Source organism: Pelophylax lessonae (genome assembly GCF_965119305.1).
Source record: "Pelophylax lessonae genome assembly, chromosome: 1".
Lineage (NCBI taxonomy): Eukaryota > Metazoa > Chordata > Amphibia > Anura > Ranidae > Pelophylax > Pelophylax lessonae.
Genome location: NC_138768.1, coordinates 577,682,842 through 577,708,715, shown reverse-complemented (window position 1 = coordinate 577,708,715; position 25,874 = coordinate 577,682,842). Strand labels below are relative to the sequence as shown.

The following is a 25,874-nucleotide window of genomic DNA, read 5'->3' as shown; positions in this document are numbered from 1 at the left end:
TCCTAACTCCTCCTACTCCGCTTCCTCATCCTCTACCGCCTCCTCATCCGGACAGCGTAACACCTTCACCACCAACTTCAGCACGGCCAGGGGTAAACGACAGCAGGCAGTTTTACAACTTGCCTGTTTGGGGGACAAACCACACACCGCGCAGGAGTTGTGGAGGAGCATGGAACAGCAGACAAATGAGTGGTTGCTGCCAGCGAGCCTCAAGCCCGGCCTGGTGGTGTGCGATAACGGGCGAAATCTCATAGCAGCTCTGGGCCTAGCCGGTTTGACGCACATCCCTTGCCTGGCGCATGTGCTGAATTTGGTGGTGCAGAGGTTCCTTAAAAACTACCCCGATATGTCAGAGCTGCTGCAGAAAGTGCGGGCCGTTTGTGCGCACTTTCGGCGTTCTCACCCTGCTGCTGCTCGCCTGGCAGCGCTGCAGCGTAACTTCGGCCTTCCCGCTCACCGCCTCATATGTGACGTGCCCACAAGGTGGAACTCCACCTTGCACATGCTGGAAAGACTGTGCGAGCAGCAGCAGGCCATAGTGGAGTTTCAGCTGCAGCACGCACGCGTGAGTCGCTCTGCGGAACAGCACCACTTCACCACCAATAACTGGGCCTCCATGCGAGACCTGTGTGCCTTGTTGCGCTGTTTTGAGTACTCCACCAACATGGCCAGTGGCAATGACGCCGTTCTCAGCTTAACTATCCCACTTCTATGCCTCCTTGAAAAAACAATTCGGGCGATGATGGAAGAGGATGTGGCACAGGATGAGGAGGAGGAGGAGGATGAAGAGGTAACATTTCCAAGGCTTTCAGGGCAGTCATTCGCAAGGGGCTCCGAGGGTGGGTTCCTGCACACGCAAACGCCAGGGACGCAATTGTCCAGCAGGGGCACAGTTCTGGAGGATGAGGAGGATGAGGAGGAGGAGGAGCTGGAGGAGGAGATGGAACCATGTTCACAGCAGGGTGGCAAACAGGCCAGCTCATGGCCATCACTGGTGCGTGGCTGGGGGGATACAGAGGACACGGACCATACACCTCCCACAGAGGACAGCCTTTCGTTGCCTCTGGGCAGCCTGGCACACATGAGCGATTACATGCTGCAGTGTCTCCACAACGACCGCCGAGTTGCCCACATTCTAACTTGTGCTGATTACTGGGTGGCCACGCTGCTGGATCCCCGTTACAAGGACAACGTACCGTCCTTAATTCACTCACTGGAGCGCGATCGCAAGATGCGCGAGTACAAGCGCACGCTGGTAGACGCCATGCTGCTGGCATTCCCATCTGACAGCGGGGCCACAGTGGAAGCACAAGGCAGAGGAGGAGGAGGAGGAGGTCGCCAACGCAACCAGGGCACCGCCAGCACCTCAGAAGGCAGGGTTAGCATGGCCGAAATGTGGAAAAGCTTTGTCAGCACGCCACAACAAACAGCAGCACCAGCAGCTCAGATGGAACGTCTTAGCAGGAGGCAGCATTTTACCAACATGGTGGAGCAGTATGTGTGCACACGCCTACATGTAGTGAATGACGGGTCTGCCCCCTTCAACTTCTGGGTCTCCAAATTGGGCACATGGCCTGAGCTTGCCCTTTACGCCTTGGAGGTGCTGGCGTGCCCTGCAGCCAGTGTATTATCTGAACGGGTATTTAGCACGGCTGGGGGCGTTATAACAGACAAGCGCAGCCGCCTGTCCAGAGACAATGTGGACAAGCTCACGTTCATTAAAATGAACCAGGCATGGATCCCACGGGACTTTTCCGTACCTTATGCAGAATAGCAATGGATACCGACCTTACCCATCCATTGTTCCATTTTTGCTCTTTCTCACTCTTTTGGGGTGTACCCTCATTTAAAATTTGTGAAAAGAAGCAGTGTTGGCTACCTCGTCCTCCTCCTCAGGGCCAGATTAATGTAGGGTCTATTGGAGCTGCAGCTCCAGGCCCCTACCTTTTATATAGGCCCCGGGTTGGCCATATTCACTGTTACCGCTCTTCTGTCACTTGTAAACACAGAAGTCTGGCTTCTATGCTCGCTTCCCCAGGCAGCACCCTCAGAACCTCCCCACACAGCGTGAAGGCCGGACAAGGAGGGACAGTTGGCGATGCATGGATGTGTTTATGGGCTTCAGAGACAGCATCCCATGTTGAATTAGGCATGCATGGCTGCACCCTTCCTCCTCTGGGTGCATGGCAAGGCACGGCCCTTAAGGCCCTTCAAAATCCTCAGCACCAAGCCCATGATGCTGTTAATCCGGCCCTGGTCCTCCTCCACCGCCGCTTCCACCTACACCGCCCATAGGTGTGCGCAGCCTATTGCATTAAGGTGTGCACCCCAAAGTTGAAATACACATGCATGTGTTTGCCAGCAGGGAGAGTAATGTATCGGGGCCATGTACCTGTAGGCAAGGAGAAATAGAGCAGAGCAGGTCCCAGGGAGATCTTTCCCATCTCCTCACTGGCAATGCTATGTGCCCTAGGTGATTAGGGTGTGCCCAGGCACACCCAGCACACCCTGTGCGCACGCCTATGTCACCGCCACATCCACCACCACCTCAACCTCCCTCCTACTCCATATGGGCCTCGTCCTTCAGAGATGAAGAAGAACATTGTTTTATTTTTCTGTTTTTTTTTGTTGTTTTAAGTTATTTCCCTATCCACATTTGTTTGCAGAGCACTTGCCATGCTCTTAATTACGTTTTGCTGCCATTTGCAGCACTCTAGCCCTTTCCTTTGGTGTTTTAGAGCCATTTTAGTGCCTTAAAGTTCGGGTCCCCATTGACTTCAATGGGGTTCGGTGTCCGGGAAAAGTTCGGTAAAAGTCCGGGACACGGACCCGGACTTTTTTTTAAAGTTCGGCCGAACCCGTCGAACACGGACATCTAGGTGTCCGCTCAACCCTACTTATTTGTTCTTATGGTTTGTTCTAAACCTTCACTACTCTTTCAATTTTATTTTTTAAAGTTGGGGATTAGATACACTTTAAATCTTCACAGCTTTAAGCTCACCTGCTCGTGGACTGCATTATTCTTCTCTTATACACTCAATTTATTATTCTTCTTTCCATTTTCAATTTCTTGTATGTAATTTAGCATACATGTGAACATTATCTAAAAAGGACAACAATATATTATTACTTTAGTCAAGCACTATTACAAATTCAAGTAAATAAAAAAAAAAATAATATTTAAAAAATAACTAACATCACTAAAAGCTCCTAACACTGGAAAAAAAAGTACAATATCAAGCTAATTAATCAACTTTATTTTTTTTCTATTACTTACAGTCATCAGGAGAAAAAAAAAGTATAAAAAGTGAATATAGCTGCTTAATTAGATTATTAAGGCCTGTCATTCTGAATGGGATGGGCATCACACCAAGGTAATAATTATCACAAAATAGAAAGACAAAGCAGTAAAATGCATTCTATGCACCCAATGTTGTAAGAGGTGCTGAAAGAGCAGAAAGTAAATTATTTACAGCTGTTCCATGAGAATGAACATTGTTTCATAGGAACAAGAGTTATATCTATACACTTGAGACCAGATGCAACCAAGTGATGACTGTTTTTAAAGCCCAAGGGTACTTTTTTGTAAAAACAAATAGCCCACCATCTGTAAACATAAGGCTAAGTTGACATGTAGGCGTTTTGGGGCGTTTTTGGGGAGTTTTTCTGCTCTAGGATCAGCTCAAAAAACGCCCAACAAGACAAATCCTATTAATTTCAATGGACCCTGTTCACATCTGAGCGTTTTGACGTTTTAAGCAAAACGCCCAACGCTCAAAAAAGTACATGAGCTTCTTTTTGGGCAGATTACAGGCATTTTTATTTTTTTCCATTGGTTACTAGTCAGCCTAAAAACACCTGCACAAAAACGCCTGTAAAACACCTGAAAAAACGCCTAAAAAACGCCTGTAAATAGCAACGCCAAGATGTGAACATAGCCTAAAAGATATTTCTGCAATACTTACTTTCTCTACGGCAGTGTCCACCACATACACCTACTCTGCTTTGATGGACACCCAGGGGTCATTTGGCCTACTTCCTGGAGTACAGGGGATCATGGATATGACATGGCACCCTGCACTCATAGCATAAGGATGCAGAGAACATGAATGACATCATTACGTCATCAATACTCATCAATAATACATCAATACCATTGTGGAATAGACTCCCTCCAGAGGTGGTTCTGGTTAGCTCACTAGATTGCTTTAAAAAAAGGCCTGGATTCTTTCCTGGGTGGACTTAATATAAGTGGGTTCTAAAATTTATAGGTAAAACTGATCAAGGGAATATCAGATTGCCTCTCGGTGATCAGGAAGGAATTTTTTTCCTCTGCTATAGCAAATTGGATCATGCTTTTCGGGGGTTTTTTCGCCTTCCTCTGGAACAACTGCAGGTATAAGATTGTGTATATGGGATTGTATGGTTGGGTTTTCATTAATGTTTTTTTTTTTGTTTTGTTTTTTTTTATTGGTTGAGCCAGACTAACTATGTAACTATGTAATACTCTCTGCATCATCGAGGCACACTTGTTGCTGAAGAAGGTAGATGACCCTACATGTCACATAACTGGTTAGAAGACATCTAAAAAAAAGTTTTATGAAACAAAAAAATAATAAAAAGTGTATGCAAGGGGGAAAACTCGGGAGACAGGGGAGGGGGGAGATTTAGATTTTGCACAGCATACATGGAGTAGGTCATGATACCTCCAACCATTTAGCCTTTTAAGTAAAGCCTAAATATATTTTACATATTGCTCCTTAACTGACATATAAATGTAAATGCTTAGAGTAGCAAATTAATAGTGCTTAACCTCGACTAAGTGATACTTTAGTACTTGAAATGTATTTTATCAATACTGTACTGATGGTGTCCCTATGGAACATCTGGGTGCCTCCGCGCACCGATGGTTTACCATATGAACCCTGGGATGTGAAGAAAGTATTTAATTCTAAAAATTGAAGCACCTCGCTGGAGTATTGGAGTCCATAATTAGATTTTACCCAGCTGCTGAATATCACATAATATATTTTTACAGGAAACTAAACAATGGGGTTAATTTACTAAAAAAGTAGAGACTGTTCACCAAGCAAAATTAATCTTCATTTTTTTTTAAAATGAATGTTAGAGAAAGAAAAGAAAATAATCCTTTTTATCTTTTTCCCTCACACATAATTTGGTATTCAAAGTGAATATAGCTTTAACTTTTTACACCACCCCTTCTTTTGTACTGTATATAGAATATAGGATATTGATCATATTTATATTGATATTTCTGCTTTAAGTATATTTCCCTGCCTCTTGACTTTATTGTGGTAGCTCGGGTTTCCTATTCTATACAAAGATCTAGCCAGGTGCTACAGTGCTTCCAGAAAGTATTCACAATGCTTCACTTTTTCCACATTTTGTTATGTTACAGCCTTATTCCAAAATGGATTAAATCCATTATTTTCCTCAAAATTCTACAAACAATACCCCATAATGACAACGTGAAAGAAGTTTGTTTGAAATCTTGGCAAATGTATTCAAAATAAAAAACTAAAAAATCACATGTACACAGGTATTCACATCCTTTGCCATGACACTCAAAATTGATCTCAGGTGCATCCTGTGTCCACTGATCATACTTCAGATGTTTCTACAACTTGATAGGAGTCCACCTGTGGTAAATTCAGTTGATTGAACATGATTTGGAAAGGCACACACCTGTCTATATAAGGTCCCACAATTAATAATGCATGTCTGAGCACAAACTAAGCCACAAAGTCAAAGGAATTGTCTGTAGACCTCGGAGACAGGACTGTATGGAGGCACAAATCTGGGGAAGGGTACAGAAACATTTCTGCAGCATTGAAAGTCCCAATGAGCACAGTGGCCTCCATTATCTGTAGATGTAAGAAGTTTGGAACCACCAGGACTCATCCTAGAGCGGGCCACCTGGCCAAACTGAGCGATCGGGGGAGAAGGGCCCTAGTCAGGGCTGTGACCAAGAACCCAATGGTCACTCTGACAGAGCTCCAGCATTTCTCTGTGGAGAGAGGAGAACCTTCCAGAAGAAAAACCATCTTTGCTGAACTCCACAAATCAGCCCTGTATGGTAGAGTGGCCAGACGGAAGCCACACCTTAGTAAAAGGCACATGACAGCCCAAAGTTTGGCCCAGTTTGCCAAAAGGCACCTGGAGGACTCTCAGACCATAAGAAACAAAATTCTCTGGTCTGATGAAACAAATATTGAACTCTTTGGCCTGAGTGACTAGCGTCATGTCTGGAGCAAACCAGGCACCGCTCATCAACTGACCAATACCATATCTACAGTGAAGCATTGTTGTGGCAGCATCATGCTGTGGAGATGTTTTTCAGTGGCAGGAATTGGGAGACTAGTCAGGATCAAGGGAAAGATAAATGCAGCAATGTACAGAGACATCCTTGATTAAAACCTGCTCCAGAGCGCTCTGGATCTCAGAGTGGGGTAAAGGTTCATCTTCCAACAGTACAATGACCCTAAACACACAGCCAAGATAACAAAGGAGTGGTTATGGGACAACTCTGTGAATGTCCTTGAGTGGCCCAGCCAGAGCCCAGATTTTAACCCGATTGAACATCTCTGGAGAGATCGGAAAATGGCTGTGCACCGACACTCCCCATCCAACCTGATGGAGGTTGCAAGGTCCTGCAAAGAAGAATGGGAGAAACTGCCCAAAAATAGGTGTGCCAAGCTTGTAGCATCATACTCAAAAAGACTTGACGCTGTAATTGGTGCCAAAGATGCTTCAACAAAGTATTGAGCAAAGGATGTGTATACATATGTACATGTGTTTTTTTTTTTTTTTTTTTTTTTAAATAAATTTGCAAAGATTTCAAACAAACTTCATTCACTTTGTCATTATGGGGTTTTGTTCGTAAAATTTTGAGGAAAATAATGAATTTAATCAATTTTGAAATAAGGCTGTAACATAACAAAATGTGGAAAAGGTGAAGTGCTGTGAATATTTTCTGGATGCACTGTATCTGCAATGACAAACTCCTTCCAATATACCTTCATGCTGGAGGTGTAATTGCTGAGATAACTTGAAATATAGTAAAACATCCAGCTGTTTACACTCCAAGACCATGGGTACCTCCAAGATCATAGCCAGCACTTCCTGGCCGAGCCTACTCTTGGTAAGCCAAATAGCTTTTGCTGGCCAGTCACAGTTATTTGTAGACCAAAGTGTTCCCCCTTCCTCCTCTAAAGGCATAGACATAAAAGTCTTGCCAATGCAAACTTTTGTTTTTATAGAAAGACATTTAATTTATTGGTAACTTTAGTTACGTACAGGAATGTAGATCATTTCCATCAAAGGCAAGGACTGGTAAAATACCAAGTCAACTGAATATTATCAGCCACCACCTGTATGTTGGTAGGAGCTAAATCATGTACATCAATAATACTTAAAGATTTTTTGGGCAAGAATTTATTTTAAATAATTCTTTGTCACTACGATTGAGGTCTATAAAAATATATAACAAAACAAATCCCCGTGCTGTCTATGTTCTTTAACATGACTTCTATTCACAAGCCCAGTACTAAAGTCTTTTAAACTACCTAATACATTAATATACTATTTGTTAGAGGCTTTCTCATACAAAAATGATTTCAAATCATAAATAAAACATTATGGAAATGTGTAAAACAGTTAAACTAGGTCAATAAAAGTATAAAACTATCAATTTCTTATTTTGCATTTAGACAAAAATCTGATATAAAATGTCACATGCATTTTTATGTGGAAGAATTAGCCTATATAGACCTAAGTACATAACTGTATTGGTTCATGAACAAATTACTTTCCAGAATACTGTATATATATATATATATATATATATATATATATATATATATATATATATATATATGTAAATATATATATATATATATATATATATATATATATATATATATATATATATATATATATATATATATATATATAGACAGGCAGTAGAAAGATACAAAGCACATATTAACACAAGTCTATAGCTTTCAAACCTACAATCCCTCAAGTAAAATGGCTGGGAGCAATGTCACTGTTGGGCTATGCTTACCTTTGAGAATGTTCCTGGTCAGACTTGCTTAGTAGGTGACTTGGTCTCTGAATGATTTCAACAAAGATCTGAGAACAGTCCTGGGTGCTCAGAGTTTGACAGGGGCTAAGCAAACAAGTGATGTCAGCAAAACTTGTTCTACAAGCCCAAATCAACAAGTGAGATTCCAATGGCAGGTAACAGACTATAAATGAATTCACACTGAGATCTAATACACAGTAGTTCGTTGGAGTCAAAATATGAAAGCACTTCCTTAGTTGCTTCATTTAGTAAAGTATAAGAATAATCAAAATGACACAAGGAATTACATCAAAAGCATTAATCTCTCTACACATTTACTCATAAAGGGAAACCACAAGCTTTTGTATAATTTTAAAATAACAACTATAAATATCTCTATTAAAGTAAATCAGGTGTTGCAGAATTGGTAATATTACTTGACTACTGTTGATACATACGTCTTAAATATCCAAATCCTAGTTTATATCTAATTTACAGTCTTAATATAAAACTCAGAGACAACGTATTACTATTGTCTTTGTGTAATCCTAGTTTTCTGGAGTTATTATGTTGTTCCAATAACATTTATATTGTATTATTCCTGTATCTTGCTTTATACTATTGATTTAGTCTCTTGACCTAAAAATCCAGTAATGTCAATTTAATTTTTTGTGTTTAAATTCATTGTAACTATAAGTAAAACTAATCCACAAATTTAATAGTAAGTGTCCATTCACACTAGTATGAATTGTCAGGCAACTTGGTCAGCCTGACAAGTCACGCACTATCGCAGTCCATTGACTGGTACAGGAGCCGTTCTAAGAGGAGCGACACAAGTCGCTCCAACTTAGAAGAAGGGTCCTGTACTACTTCGGGGCGACCTGGAGTGACTTGCATAGACATTCATTTTATGAAGTCCGTGCAGGTCGTGCCGAAGTCGCGGTGTACGCGACTTCACAGGTCGCCCCGAAAGTCGTGCCGCTGCAGTGTGAACCGGCACTTATTGTACATCCCAGAAGTAATTTCATTAGGATACGTTCACACAGGCCTCTTGCTTTTATTCCATTTAAATGCAGGAAAATTGATCTGGATAGCACACAAACTTTTTACTTCCCAGATCACTTTCTCATGTGTTTACAATGTGTTTCAATGAGTAGTAATTTGTCCCTGTATGCACAGAATTCTATTTCTCCATATGCAATTAAACAAAATGCACCTAAACACAGGTAAGTGCAGAGTGTGAATAATACTATTTAAAATGATCACATGTAAATGTCCTATAAATGCATATATCCACATGTATGTCATTTCCCATTTGAATGAGGCCTTAGCTATGCCTTAGCTATGCATAAGATCTTTATGCAGTAATCAGATCCTTCGTTATAAACCAAAGACACATAAAAAAGATTAAGGTGTCCTTTTATGAAACTGAGATGACCAGTGATCCTGCTGATCACAGCTCATTTCCGATCATTCTCAGTTTATGAAACAGAAATGATCGCAGGAGAATATGTTCTCCGCTGATCATCTCTTCACATGGGAATCTGTCATTGACTGACACAGAAACAGCCAGACTATGAAGCTGCGATCTCCGCACTTCACTGGCGATCTGGGTCAGAATTCACACTCCTGGGTTCACCAGCCTGGAGCTTGTGAAGCGGGGAGTGAAGACAGAATCAGGGGAGAATTGAGGGGGAAAAAGGAAGATTATGGACTTCCTTCTTCCTCGTTCAGACCCCCCAACACAGTAATCATGTCCCCCTGCCATATTTATGTATATATATACATGTATATATATACACACATACATGTAGATATCTATTTAATGTGTATATATATATACAATGTATGTGTGTGTGTATTCAGTGTATATATATATATATATATTTATGTAAGGGGACTATTATTTATTAACCTCATGTACTCAGCAGTGATAATTTATCTCTGCTTGTTAAAGTGCGCCAGGGATTTTCATACTACTGTAATCTCGCTTTGTCTCACGAGATTACAGACGCCCCATTGACTTCTACACAGATCTCCGAGAAAACCGTTCTCCCCTGATCACCCTGGGCGAACTGAAGTTCTCCAATTCATAAAATGGGTGCCAGATGTGATCATTTTCCCCGGAGAACTGTAGAGAAGCCAGCGGAGAAAAAAATCACCCGTTCATAAAAGGACACCTAAGTACGGTATATTTCAGGCTGTGTGATATAGAGTTTTTGCTAGCATGACTTGTAAAGTCAGTTTAATCCACCACAAAAAATGTATTTTGGTTCATAAGACAATGGGCTTTCACATAAAATTCTGGTCTATTGCAAGCATTTGCAATCAGTCCTTGCCTGGTGAAAATAGTACCCAGTGCATTCTTAAAATGTATCGCTAGACAAACATTTTTTTTTTTTTAGATTTTAGTAAAGTAGCAATGTTGCTGGGGCAATAAGCAAAGAACATTGTTTAGTGGGGTCAAGCACAACAATAAGACTTGGTTCACACTACTATACAAGTATCCTAACTATAGTGTCTCTTTAAAGTGTAACTAAAAGCAAAACCTTTTTCTTTTTTTTTTAGTTTGGATAGAGCGTAGAGGGATTAGAACACCTGTCAGTTTTTTATTGTCTGTCCCCTGTTAGAGAGATTCATTCTCTCTATTTGTCATGTTTACTATTATCACCCAACGTGTAAGTAAAAGAAAATCCCAAATTATGGGTTGAAACCAGGACAGTAATAGAAGGAAAACCTTCCAATGGGGACACTAGCTCTGGTCACTCTGGGGACAACAAGGGATTCCCTCACTTTGGAGGGACTTCTTCTCACTTCCTGTTTTGGCTATGGGGCAGGAAGTTAAGTGAAGTCTTCCCAATGGGACACAGATGACATTATCATGGCATGACAATAAAAATAGGGCATGAAAAATTGGGCCATGCCACAACTGTGCTGCAATGGATGTACAGTAGTTATGGTATTGTGAAGAGGGATTTCAGTATAAAATTTTTCTTAAAACAGGCATGAAGGAGGCATCAAATCCACTCCCGATTGCCTCCTAACCATGTGCCAGCCACTGCTGACAACGCAATCCACTGCAAGTAGTGAGTCAGCAGCTGGATCCATTGACACATTAACAATAAATCTATGTCTAATGTAATAAAGAGTGATAACAGAGAATACTAACCCCCTAAACATACTACATTTATATATATTTTATAGCATACTGACTTGTCAAACATGAAAAGAACATAGACCTGCAAAAATATTATTACTGAGAGTATCACTAATTTTCTGTAGGCAATCAATTAAGACAATCAACATGGGAGCAGTAGACACCCTTAGGTAGTTGCATTGCTATTACCAGTTTCTAAAAGAGGAAATTAGTCATGGGAATGGGTTTATCAACATATAAAAGAACTGCTAGGGAAGATAGACACAACATCTTCCTTTTGTAAAAATGCAAATTTTTGGTCTCCAGCTAAGGTTTCTTTCATTCAAAAGAAATGTTGAAGGACGACAATCGACATGACACTTAATTGTTCACCTATTCAGTAATACACAAGAGGTTACACATGTCTGATCTCACAAGTCTGTAACATTTCCTTTTCCAGACATTTTCCCAACAAGTTTCCTGCTTGTTAAAACTTGAAATGAGTGGTTAGAGCCCACCCATGATATGCACATCCACTACTCAATATATGTCATACAAACCCCATTCCTGTTATCAACAGAGATGAACAGAAAGAGAGATAACACTTTACAACCAATCACATATCTGGTAATGGATATACTGATCCCCTAATCTGGTCATTTACCAACTTTGCAAGTTGCAGTCCTTGCACAATTGGTTACAGCATGGAACAAACTGTGTATATTCAACTTTAGTTTTGGCATTGGCAAGCAAATTAATTTCAGGGGCTTCCAGGTTTCGAGAAGCATGTGTCTCAGACCATGTGTCAGCACTGTCACACAGTGAGTCCATAGCCCTGTGTAAGCTATGACTCCAGCAATGTGTAGCTTACACAAGACTTTCCTTTCATGCCCCACAGAAGAACGTTATGGGAGTGTGAAAGTAAGGTAAGTATATGCTTACTGTTTGGTGCAGAGTTCATAATTAAAAGTGGAATTCGAGCCAAATTCCAACTAATACTACTTGAGCTAAGAGAGCTCAAGATTGTAAATCTAGGCTTAAGAATAAGCAAAAAGTACAAGCCCTAGAATTGGCAATGGCCAATAATTACTTCTGGCACAGTGGTTCCTACCATAAACAAATAAGGGGCGTAGCGATGGGCACAAAGTATGCACCCAGTGCAGCAAACCTATTATTAAGTCAATGGGAGGAACAAGAAATCTTTGGAAGATCAATACCAGAGTTGGCCCTATACAAAACATATATTGATGACCTTATTATCCTAAAGAACGGGTCAGAAGAGAAATTGATCCATTTTCTAGAGAGGATCAATAATAACAATTACGGCCTAAAATTCACCGGTAGTTGGGATAAATACACGCAACATTTTTTGGGTTTGGTTTTGGTTAAGTATGATGTGTTTATTGGCACTAAAACATTTTTCAAAGAAACAGATAGGAATAGTTACATTCCCACCGCCAGTTGTCACCACCCAAAATGGTTGGGGGGAATACCGAAAGGGCAATTGATGTGCATTAGGCGGAACTGTAAACATATAGAGGATTATGTCGAACAGTCCAATGTGCTAGTTAATAGGTTCAAAGAAAAAGGCTATGATAATAGTACTTTGGTATCTATTCAAAATAAAGTTAAAAATATGGACAGAAAGGAGATATTAGCAAATAAACCTAAAAAAGTAGTGAATGTAGGGGAAATGGCCTTTTTAACTAGTTTCAATCGAGAGTATAAGTCATTAGAACACGTGCAAAAACATTGGCCAATATTATTAAGAGACAAAATGCTTAACCCCAGTTTTATGTCCTTTTGTGGCAGTGATAGGATTGAACAACATTGGAGGGGAGGGGGGGGGCAATATGACTCGGAAGGTTTCCCAAAACGAGACAGAATGGATTTTGAGATGAATACTTTGTGTCCTATAGGTATACAGTATACAGTATCTCACAAAAGTGAGTACACCCCTCACATTTTTGTAAATATTTTATTATATCTTTTCATGTAACAACACTGAAGAAGTTACACTTTGCTACAATGTAAAGTAGTGAGTGTACAGCTTGTATAACAGTGTAAATTTGCTGTCCCCTCAAAATAACTCAACACACAGCCATTAATGTCTAAACTGCTGGCAACAAAAGTGAGTACGCCCCTAAGTAAAGTCCAAATTGGGCCCAAAGTGTCAATATTTTGTGTGGCCACCATTATTTTCCAGCACTGCCTTAACCCTCTTGGGCAGGCAGCTCACCAGAGCTTCACAGCTTTACCACTGGAGTCCTCTTCCACTCCTCCATGACGACATCACGGAGCTGGTGGATGTTAGAGACCTTGCGCTCATCCACCTTCCGTTTGAGGATGTCCCACAGATGCTTAATAGGGTTTAAGTCTGGAGCCATGCTTGGCCAGTCCATCACCTTTACCCTCAGCTTCTTTAGCAAGGCAGTGGTCATCTTGGAGGTGTGTTTGGGGTCGTTATCATGTTTGAATACTGCCCTGCGGTCCAGTCTCCGAAGGGAGGGGATCATGCTCTGCTTCAGTATGTCAGTACATGTTGGCATTCATGGTTCCCTTAATGAACTGTAGCTCCCTAGTGCCAGCAGCACTCATGCAGCCCCAGTCCATGACACTCCCACCACCATGTTTGACTGTAGGCAAGACACACTTGTCTTTGTACACCTTACCTGGTTGCCGCTACACACGCTTGACACCATCTGAACCAAATAAGTTTATCTTGGTCTCATCAGACCACAGGACATAGTTCCAATAATCCATGTCCTTAGTCTGCTTGTCTTCAGCAAACAGTTTGCTGGCTTTCTTGTGCATCATCTTTAGAAGAGGCTTCCTTCTGGGACGACAGCCATGCAGATCAATTTGTTGCACTGTGCAGCATTTGGTCTGAGCCCTGACAGGCTGAACCCCCACCCCCTCAACCTCTGCAGCATGGCTGGCAGCACTCATATGTCTATTTCCCAAAGACAACCTCTGGATATGACGCTGTGCAATGCACTTAACTTCTTTGGTCGACCATGGCGAGGCCTGTTCTGAGTGTACCCTGTCTTGTTAAACTGCTGTATGGTCTTGGCCACTGTGCTGCAACTCAGTTTCAGGGTCTTGACAATCTTCTTATAGCCTAGGCCATCTTTATGTAGAGCAACAATTCTTTTTTAAGATCCTCAGAGAGTTCTTTGCTATGAGGTGCCATGTTGAACTTCCAGTGCTCTAGTTATTCTATTTTGTGTTTCCGAGATGATGAGGTGGGGAGTTTTCCAGGCCTTTGCGATAGTTTGTTTTGCGGCTGTGGTCACCTGGAAGAGTAGTTTGAATTCAAGGTGTGTTACCTCAGGGGGCTTTTTGTTGACTAGAGCTATGGTTGGGTCGAGATTCAATGTAAACTTTAATAGAGTGGAAAGGATGCAAAATATGTCAGTCCAGAATTCTTGGGCTTTTGGGCAGTTGCACCAAATGTGGAGATGCGTGCCAGTATCTTGGCAACCTCTAAAGCATGTTGGGGAATAGCTTGGTAGATATTTAGCGATTTCGGAAGGGACCAAATACTATAACGTTTTGTGAGGCTGATTTTGTAGCTATCCATAAGTTGGACCAATCGTTTGGATCCATTTGTATGTTTAAATCAGATTCCCATTTATTTACATAAGGTAGAGAAGAGCAGGATGGTGGATCTAGTAGTTGTAAGTAGAGGGAGGAAATTAAGCTCCATGAGTGTGGGTCTTTCTCGCAGACACGCTCAAAATTGGTCATGCCTGGCAGGCAGGAATCTGTGCAAATGTTTGAGGAGAAGAAATGTTTCACCTGCAGGTAATGAAAGATTTCAGAGTTAGGTATGCCGTGTGATTCACATATGTTTGGGAAAGCTTTCAAGGAGTCGGAAGTAGTAAATTTATATGTTCAGATTAGGTTGGCTGTCGTCCAATGTTTGAAGGATGTAGGGGAGGTCCGTGCTGGGTAAAAGGCTGGGTTCCGAAGAAAGAATAAGAGAGGGTTGTGGGGGGATTGCAGTTTATATTTAGTTTTAAGACTATCCCATATCCGTAGTGAATGGTAAATAATCTGTTTTTTTATTGCCTTGCGGTCACCTGGGCGAAGCCAGAGTAGGTTAGCGACAGAAAGGGGGTCACATTCTACAGCTTCTAGCGATACCCAAAGGGGAGTTTCGAATGAGGTGTGGTATTTTGGTTGTTAGGCTAAGTGAGCTGCCTGGTAGTATTTAGTGATGTGTGGTAGACCGAGACCACCCAGTAGTTTAGGTAGATACATGGTCGATCTTATCAACCGGGGTTGGGTTTTACCCCAAACGAAGGCAAGAATTCTCCGTTGTAGTATGCAGAGAAAATGGGAGGGCACTTTCACCGGTAGGACCATGAAAAGGTATAAGATTTTAGGTAGGATTGACATGCAAGGGGTAGGGTTGACCAAGTGGACATTTATTTCGTCAGATGTGTCATCATGGGTGGGTAGTTAGCTGAGTTTAAAGCAGCAGGGTCTGCTGTGAGTTTAATACCTAGATAGGATATATTATGGGGTGCCCAAGAGAAAGGAAGGGATTGTTGTAGTTGTGATAAGGTAGGTTGGGGTAGTGAGATGTTTAGTGCCTTGGACTTCTGTGGGTTTACCACTAACCCTGAAATTGATGAAAATTGGTCCAACATTGAGATGAGGGTGGTAGTGGATAGTAAGGGGAAGGTTAGAAAAATCAGTATGTCGTCTGCAAACAGAGTTTGTGATGGATGCCACCCATGCCAAGGCCCATGATGTCAGGGTTGGAGCGAATCAATTGTGCTAGGGGTTCTATGGCAAGAGCGAAAAGAAGAGGTGATAGGGGGCAGCCTTGTCTTGTTCCACGTCCAATTAGGAAGGGATCTGATTTGTAACCTGCGTATTTAAGATAAGCGGAGGGAGAAGAAAATAGGGAGAATACCCAACGGAGGAAGTGTGGTCCAAAGCCCCAGCACTGTAATATAAAGAGGATGTATGGCCAGGAAAGGGTGTCGAAAGCCTTTCTGATATCTAGCGATATGATGCAGGTAGGGATGAGGCGGGAGCGAGCGATATGGTTAAGTAGAATTGCCCTGTGGACATTGTCTCCAGCTTGTCTCAGGGTTATAAATCCCACTTGATCTTTATGAATAAGGGAGCTTATGATCATGTTTAGACGGGAAGCAATTATTTTTGCCATGAGTTTTATATCTATATTTAGAAGAGATAGGGGAATAGTTGGCCCGTGAGGAATCATCTGAATGTGGTATAGGAAACATGGAGACAATGACCGTTAGGGAGTCATCATGGAAAGAGTTGCCATGTAGGATAGAGTTAAAGGCTTTAGAAAGTAGAGGCGCAAGTAGGTCAGCAAAATTCTTATAGTAGGTGGCCGAGAAGCCATCATGGCCTGGCCGTTTGTTCTTCTTCAGTGTCTTAATAGCATTAAGAATTTTGAGTTTAGAGAAGGGTTGCTCTAGTTCGGTCTGTTGGGTGGTGGTCAAGGTTGGAAGGGTGAGGATGAAAGTTTGAGTCTCGTTGAACTTGTGGTGTAAGTGGAATAGAGTTTGGATAAATGTTTACCGAAGGTGGATAGAACCTTTACTGGGTTGCTGGAATAGGTATCCTTATCTAATATTTTTTGTATTTTTATACATTTTTTTGATAATATGGTTTATTGTAAAAATGTTTCAATTGGATTTATCTCTATGGGATTAAATCATTCTCAATATTAGCTCCATTGAAGTATTAGTGAATATATGTAAATGGATGATATCACCAATAGGTGGCATTGAACTGGTCTCAGTTCTGTATGCAACCACCAGAGGTCTTATACTTGTTTAATCACTATTCGTATATGAGATTCCTTTTTTACCATTTATACGTTCTCATTAGTCTAATTTAAATTTAATATAAGTCACAATCATTTTTGTTGTATATATCATACTCATTAACCACTTGCCGCCCGCCCGCCGTCAAATGACGGCGGCCCATTCAGGCAGGACAGGCGCGCGATCGTGTGCGCGCCGACCTGCACTGTCGGTGGTGGCGTGTCCCCGGGACACAGCGCGTCACCGGCAGAGGGGAAACAGCCAATGGGCATGGCTGTTTCCCACGTGATCGGCTGTGATCTAATCTCACAGCCAATCACAATAGTAAAGCCCAGAAGATGACCGCGCATGCGCGATCGGGAGCGCGCAGCGCGGTCAGTGGCTGTTTACTATGTGATCGGCTGTGAATCCATTACAACTTCAAAAAACTCACCATGCCCCTTATTAAATACCTTGGAATGTCTACTTTCCAAAAAGGGGTCATTTAGGGGGTATTTGTACTTTCCTGACTTTTTAGTGTCTCAAGAAATGAGATAGGCCTTCAGTACATCAGGTGTGATCAAGTGTGATCAATTTTCAATAAATAGCACCATAGCTTGTGGACTCTATAACTTTCACAAAGACCAAATAATATATACTTATTTGGGTTATTTTTACCAAAGATAAGTAGCAGTATAAATTTTGGCCAAAATTTGTGAAGAAAAATTACTAATTTGCAAAATTTTATGACAGAAACAAAGAAAAATGCGTTTTTTCACAATATTTTCAGTCTTTTTTTATTTATAGCACAAAAAAAAAACCCAGTAGTGATTAAATACCATCAAAAGAAAGCTCTATTTGTGTGAAGAAAAGGACACAAATTTTTTATGGGTGCAGTGTTGCATGACTGAGTAATTGTCATTTAAAGTGTGAGAGCGCTGAAAGCTGAAAATCGGTCTGGGCAGGAAGGGGGTGAAAGTGCACTGTAGGCAAGGCAAGTGGTTAAGCTGGTTTTAATGTGGCAATCTCAATTGGTTTAGAAGGATTGAATCAGATTGGATAATTTTTAGCAGTTGTGTATATTAATAATAAGTGACGGGTACAGACATGTGACCCCTGATGACCTCAGACGCACACTGACGAAACACGTAGGGTAGGACTAAACATGAAACCCCATTTCCGCTTCCTGGAACGCAGGTGGAACGTATTGTGGCCTCCCCTGGTTCACGATTATGCTTGAAAACTTTTCATATATTGTAAGTGTGTTTTAACTATTGATTGAACTATATCGTTTTTTTAACGCCGTTACCGATATTTTGGTCATCGGATATCGGTATCGGCCGATATTGGCCGATATTTTCGGACATTAAAAAATGTTTTTTTTTTAAATGTCTACAGGTACTGTGGTGGAGGCTTCTGGGGGTCTAAAAGACCACAAAACCCCTCCTCTGCACTTAAAAGCATTCAAAACTCAAAGTTTGGCTGTTTTGAATGCTGTAATTTTTTTTAATTAAGCGCCACCTTACTCGGAAGTGATGTCATGCCGAATTTAAAAAAATGGAGACCTGGTCAGAGCCAAATGCGGCTTTGATTGGGTCTTCTCTTTGGCGGCCTTGCAGATAGGATGCCTGGTTCTCCCGGTGGGATGGGAGACCCGGGCGGGCCGCGGTGTCCCCTCCTGCTCCTTGGAATGACAGCCGAGCGGCTTCTCGGCCGCATCGCTTGTCATTATAAGACAGCCGACCATTGGCTATGGACGCCAGTACCGGGGTGATACCTCTAGCTGCAGGCATCACTCTGGTACATGCACTTTCCCAAAATATCGGCAATATCGGTAACCTCAGGGGCCGATATATATGGGAAAGTGCATATCGGTTACCGATATATCGGTGTTGCCGATAATAGGTCGATCCCTAGTTTTACCCTTTTTTTAATAAATATATTTGAACTTAATGCACTATGAGAGGCTTCTCTCTTTTCACCTCTACATGGACATTATGAGTATCTATACACACAGGAACACCGTCTTCACAGGCTCTCCCGGATCCATTTCTTCATACGTGGAAACTCCTATTTTCTGCTGGTTCAGACTACCTGTAATGGGGGTCAATACCGTCTCATGAGTGTGATGTACATATGAATGTTGGTGGAGAGGAAACATTTCAGATCACGTGTGACTCGTCAATTTCGGGTATTTGGAGGATAACAATCACATATGGGACTGTGTTTTTATGAAATGATTCGAATTGGGACTTTATGCACTTTACTTCACCTTGTCACTTCAATGATTTGTACTGAAAGCGCGGTCAATTTCTGTTTGTTTGTTTCAAATTCCAACTAAGCCTAAAACTATTCCCTCTCCCATTCTAGATCTATTCTATCTACTCTGTAAGCCACAGTTCACACCAGTGCAACTTGTCATGCATATTGACAGTTTAGAATCGCATGGCAAGTCGCAGCCTATTTATGCCTATGGAACCGTTTAAATCAGATCGACTCCGACTTGCACCAATTTTGAACAAGACCCCTGCATTATCTTTGGCAATTTCATGTGCGACTTGTATAGACACGTGTGCATAGATGTTGGCAAGCCACACATGAAATCACACTGACCCATGGCTTTAAAATCATGCTGAAGTAGCGCATTTCAAAGCTGCATTCAGTGTGAACTGGGGCTAAAAGAAAAAATGTCTATACTTACCTATTCTGAAGCTGCTCCAGTCCGGTCACATGATCGGGTCCCAGCACCAGCTTCAATATAGAGGAGGGACAGCCAACAATGGATGCCCCATCGTAAGCCTATCGGTGATGTCATCGTCAAAGCTCTGCAGCCATTGCCATCAGTCTCTCCTCTACACTGAAGCCAGTCCTTGGAACTGATTATGTGACTGGACTGGGTCGGCTTCAGAAAAGGTAAATATAGACATCTTTTCTTTTTACAGGGTAGATAGAATAGTCTTAGACCCCTTTCACACGGGCTTTCCAAACTGGTCCGCCTGTCAGTTTTTCAGGCGGACCGGATCGGATGCTCCATGCAGCCCTTTGGAGCAGCGGATGTCAGCAGAGACACCTCCGCTGACACCCGCTGCTATCCGATCTGATCCTGTCCATGAAATACGGACAGATAGAAACCCTATTTTCCATGGCGTCTGGAGGATCGGATCTGATAAAATTGGATGAAAACGGACAGGCGGTAAGTTATCATCCAATCTCCGGAGCGGAGACGGATCGATCCGCCGATCCCCGCTGAGCAAAACGGACTCCGTCAAGCGCACCGCCCATGTGAAAGGAGCCTTAGAATGGGGGTTTAGGCTAATTATCAATTAGCCAGTCATACTTCATTATTTCTTCCATTTTGGTTGAATCCCAACTTCCTCAATGCCTTGAGAAATACAGCATTTAATGTGTTACTAAACCCACAACAGTAAAATCAGTCTGTATATACAGTAGAGCACGCTTGTTATACTCATTGTGGAACCTAATGGGATCTAATTCTAATCCACAGCATTGTGTAAAAAGGCTGTTTGATCCTGTCTTCTCTGTTCCTCCCCTTCTTCCACAGAGGCTAGGGGACAAACTGCACATGCTCAGTTTGGTGTGTATAGCTAGAGAGGTTTTTTTTTTTCGGTGGAGAGTGCATTTCATCAGCACAGGGCCAATCAGCACTGTGCAGACAGAGGGTGTGGGGTCCTGCATCCTCAAAGGACAATAAGGGGAGAATGAAAACTCCTCCTACAAGCTTTACACAATGCTGTAACCAGGCTCAAGACTGCTAGATACTGCTGATGAGAAAAAGTATTTAGCAGTTTATATTTACAAAAACGATTGCATTTCCATGTCCTGTGTACTGTGGGAGACCAGATATAGTGACTGCAGAGCCCTGGGTTTGATAACACTTTAAGGCCTGATTGATTACAGCATTGGCTTTCTACTATGAAATCTCTCACAAACTCCTTCACCAGAAAACTGCTCATATTTGAAGCTGTACAGTAAAGTCTATGCTTTTAAAATTCCAATCTTTTCGCTGTATGTTAACATGCAAACAGTATCAGATAATATGGGTTCACGGGCACTCCTGTCTCTTGATGCCAACAAGGCATTTGATAGCGTGGAGTGGGATTATCTCTGGGCAGTCCTGGCGAAATTTGGCTTCGGTGAGACTTTTATCGCATGGGTGCGTTTACTGTACCAAGCCCCGCGGGCGGTCATTCGGGAGGGGGGCATGATATCTTCACCGTTTAACTTAGAGAGGGGGACCCTATCCCCTTTACCTTTGGATAGGTTGCAGTAGGGTTACCCTTGGCTTGGGATTCCTCCAGCTGTCCACCTGTGTTACAAGAGATACACTGGACTGCACTGTGAGCCATGCTGTTTAGGAGTATAATTGCAAGTAGCTGTTTTCTTATCTGTTTTACTGAAGTAGTGATTCTCTGCTTGACTCTCTGTCATTATACAGTCTTAAAGAGACTATGCTATGCAGCTAGATGTTACCCTGATTGAGCCACAAAGACATTTTGTGAAGAGTCAATGTTAGTGCAGCCTTCTTATGTATGTGCAGCTATCAGTATTCAGTGTATGCATTTGTTTTGACATCTGGAACCGGTTTTGCATTATTGCTTTAACTTTGTACTTGTCTAGTAAACTCAAATTTATAGGTTCTTTTGGTCTGATCATTCAGCTGATTATCCTTTATGGTAAATGACCACTATGTCAACTTTAAAATAATGATAATGTAGAAGTTGGAGACTTTATTCGCAAAATAAGGCTACTGCATGCAAATGGCAATGCAGCCTGAAGATGGCAGTGTGAATCTGTTTAATTCCAATATATATTTTTTGTATTAGTGAGTTTGTAATAATAAGGCTCCATGTACACGGGACGTTGTAAATGGCCGTTTAGGAGCAGTTGGGCATTTTTTTCAGAAGCCCCTGAACCCATCTACATTTTATCTTATCTGTCCATGTACACAGGGTCGTTTACAGTCATTTGCAGGCAGTTGAGTTCAGGGACGTTTTTTGGAACGCAATTATTTGCGTTCGAACGTGTGTTTCCCAACGTTTCAAATGCAAAAACGCGGCCGAACGCGATAACCCGTGTTTGGCGCTCGCGTTTTTCCATCTTAAAGGGGAATGATTTTTTTGACCCCTAGGAAACGGTTTTAAACGCAAACGCCCGCAAATGCCCGCTAAACGCGGGTGCAAACGCGACACATCGGACGTTTTAAACGTCCTTAAAAAAAAAAAAAAATCCAGCATTCAAGGGACTTTTAACAATGTCCCGTGTACATGGAGTCTAACAGAGAGGGGTTTTAATAAAACGAAATAAAGGCTTTCATTGTTCATAGAAAGAAATGTAACAATTATAAAAATGAGTCCTATGCTTCAATGTTCTTTAGTCATAAAAGCGGTTAATCAATGTACAGTAGAAAAGTAAAAAAAAAAAAAAATAAACATGATAGCAATGAAAGAATATACTTAAAGTGTAACTCCACTTTTGTTGAGAAACAAACATTCCCTTCTGGGTGATCTCTGTACATTACACGGATTTTAACAAACTTTGTTGCAGATTCCTACCTTTTGTTATTCTGAAGAAATCATTTTTTGTTCCTCTGTGCCTCTGTGTTGAATGGGTCTAATGGGAGTGGTTTCATAATTATCTGTCAGCTGTGGAAGCTGCAGAGCACTAATGAGGGAAGCTGCTGGGTCTGCATCCCTTTAGACGTGTTCCTATTGGGAGTATCTCACCAAAAATGACATTATTTATTGCAGGGCATGCCAGAATTCTGACTTGTATCTTAGTGCAGACTTCTGGGAAAATTGGTGAGCCAATCACACAAGCAGGAAATTATGTTTCTGGGGTGTGGTCAGTACACATTCTGTGTACAGAAAAGGTCCATGTTGCCATATTGCATTGTATTTATAGAAAATTACAACAGCTGCAGATTGAAAAGGAAAGGTAATTTTTAATAAAATTCAAATACAATATGATTTGTGGCGCAATTATATACGCTATATTGTTTTTTTCTTTATTTGCTATTTTTTTCCCCACTCTTTAAGCATACATTCATATATAAATACCTAAAAAAGTACTAAAGCTGGCCATATACTAGTAAATTTTTCATATATAAATTATCACTACATTCAGGGACTTGATGAATATTGTTCAAAAGTACTTTAACATTTCATTTGCTTTTAAAGTTCAGTTTTGGAAAGAATGTAAATTCCCAAGCAAAAGCCAAATACACTGTTAGAAATGTGCTTATTTCGAAAAAAAATTTCCATCCTGCTCCTCAGTACGTGAACATGAAAATAGATTGGATACCATTGATTAGGAAATAGAAAGAACATTCTTAAAGCGGAGTTCCGGGCACAGAGGTCATTTTTTACTAAACATACCCCCGGGACAGTCAGGGCTAGCACATTCCACAATGGCTAGCCTCTGATCTGTCCCGGTTCGCACTTACCTTTTAGAAGGAATACTTACTTATAAAATTTCTTCCACAGCGTTTCCATCTCTCTTGTGGGCAGCTGAAGCCGGCGCGCTCCTCTTCTTTGTCTTCTTCCGCGTCTTCTTGTCCCAGAATGCGCCTGCACCGGCCCCTCTCGTCACTTCCGGCGCGTCGCCCGGAAATGACGAGCGGGCCGGTGCCGTCGCATTGATTCCTGGGAGCTATGACGTTCAGCTCCCAGGAATCATAGCGAGACAGGAAGTGACGGGGTGAGCCGCTGCTCCGAGGGAGGAAGTACTCTGAGGTGAGTATCTTCGATCTTCAATTACAAGGTAAGTAAACAAAAAAAAAAAAAATAACTATCCAATTCCTTTTCAGGTGAGGTCTACCTAGCGGAGGGGCACAAAAAAAAAATCGTTTTTGTGCCCGGAACTCCGCTTTAAAACATTTCTAGCGTAATTCAACTAGCGTATAGCCATGTTTAGCCTAATCAGAGTACATGGACAGAATATCTTGTAGTTCAAGTTCAAATTACAGCACAATCTGCATTTAGTTTGCATGTTGTTCCTGTGTGTATACGTGGGTGCCCCAACCTCGCGCATTACCCAAGTATTGTTTATTGATATAAAAAGAAAGGAGATATACTCACATACAAGTCAATCATAAAAGCATTTCTGAGTCCACAATGAACGCAAAGCAACCAGGTCACTGAGACCGTGTCCAGCATGCCAGAGGACCTTCCAGATGGTGACGCATTTCGAGGGGAGATCCTCTCTCCCCCTCTGAGCCCTCAGAGTCCCGGTGACCTGGTCGCTTTGCGTCTATTGTGGACTCAGAAATGCTTTTATGATTAACTTGTTTGTGAGTATATTTCCTTTCTTTTTTTACCAATAAACATTACTTGGGTAATGGACAAGGTTGGTGTGCCCTCTTTTAGTTTTTTCCACTTTGTTTCCATTGGGTTTCCCTCGACCCCTGGAGGGCAGCAAGGCCTGTGTAGTTACCTGGAGTCATAGAGATCCATAGGCAACATCCACTGCCATCACATCATCTTTAAGCGCAGGAGATTTTGTTGTTTATCAGTGTATACATGGGTGTTCTTTGTGTTCCTGGGTTTCCTCCCATAGTCCAGAAAGAACAATGGCAGGTTCTTTTTTTTATTAACAAGATAGAGCCCACAGAAACCTTTCTCAATGTTTTTACCCTGAAGGAACACCTAAAATAATTTTCAGGTCTCAGGGAACCCATGCTAAAAATTATATTGCTTTAGGCATGTTACTTGATCAGCAAAATGTAGAAATAAATGATCCATCACTAGTCACCATTGAAGTATTATTATATTAAGTGCAAGTGCCATGCGATCTCCCAGCTGCCACGGGAGACTTAGGATGTCTGCAGTCAGTGACAGAGCCACTGCTTCCTGTATAGTTCTGGCTCTGTCACAGGTGGAGTGATATGAAATGCACCCCTCCTCCGCCTGTGACAGAAGCCATACAGGAAGCAGTGGCTCTGCTCTCTATTGCAGGCGCTGCTTCCTCCAGCAGTACCGGACGTCATGACCAGCAGTACCCGCCAGCAGTAACCACCAGCTGTATCTGCTAGCAGTAACCATCAGCAGTACCCGCCAGCAGTACCCACCAGCTGTATCTGCTAGCAGTAACCACCAGCAGTAACCGCCAGCAGTCTGCAAAATAACTAGAAAAGTTATGTGCATTAGCGTGTGTAAATTGTTGTAATATGTTTTTTAATACCTAGTTGTGTTTTGTCACAATATGTCATGTCCTTGTTCATACATGTATGAATAAGGAAGGACATTACATTTTCTGGCTGCCTAAGTCATATGTGCTAGGGGTGCAACTATCCCCCAGCACATAACTGTAAATATCCCAGCATGTGCAGTGTTTCTGACTCCACTTCAAATCACTGAAGTGGTCATGGTGGTTAGAGTGTTCCTTTAATATCTCTCAGAAGAAGTAAACCTCTGTATACTGATTCCATTTCATTTCATCATCCTCTAGTTGTGATAAATTAGTGTGTGTGTGTGTGTGTGGGGGGGGGGGGGGGGGATGGGCAGTGGCATTTTATTACTTATATACCTTAACTATAGTATATATTTTATATGCGGACTGAGAAAATTTCTCTACACTCAGTGTGGCCCAGAGAAGCCAAAAGGTTGGACACCCATGGTCTAAACTGAATAATAATGTGAGACAGCTCCGCTTACCCATGCCACACTATAATAAAAATAATGAAATACCATGTAAATATATACCAACATTAACAGTCACTAATACCGTGAATGTAAAAAATGATTAATATCCTGCTTTAATCAATAAAGATTGGACCACACGCTGGATCCAGAGTGGATCGGAGCAGCAATGCTTCTCTCCTGTACATTGGCAGATCATT

The 25,874-nt window shown here is 41.8% G+C and overlaps 1 protein-coding gene across 1 annotated transcript in view; it reads right to left on the bottom strand.

Moving 5' to 3' along the window:
* LOC309548582 (transmembrane protease serine 11D-like) overlaps positions 1 to 12,053 on the bottom strand; it is a gene marked incomplete at both ends in the record, with an annotated part of 70,124 nt that extends 58,071 nt beyond the window's left edge. The window contains 2 exons of the mRNA XM_082248556.1: positions 8,087 to 8,191; positions 11,887 to 12,053. Of these exons, the coding sequence (XP_082104682.1) occupies positions 8,087 to 8,191; positions 11,887 to 12,053 (272 nt within the window). The remainder of the gene's footprint in view (positions 1 to 8,086; positions 8,192 to 11,886) is intronic.
* Positions 12,054 to 25,874: the final 13,821 nt, after the last annotated feature.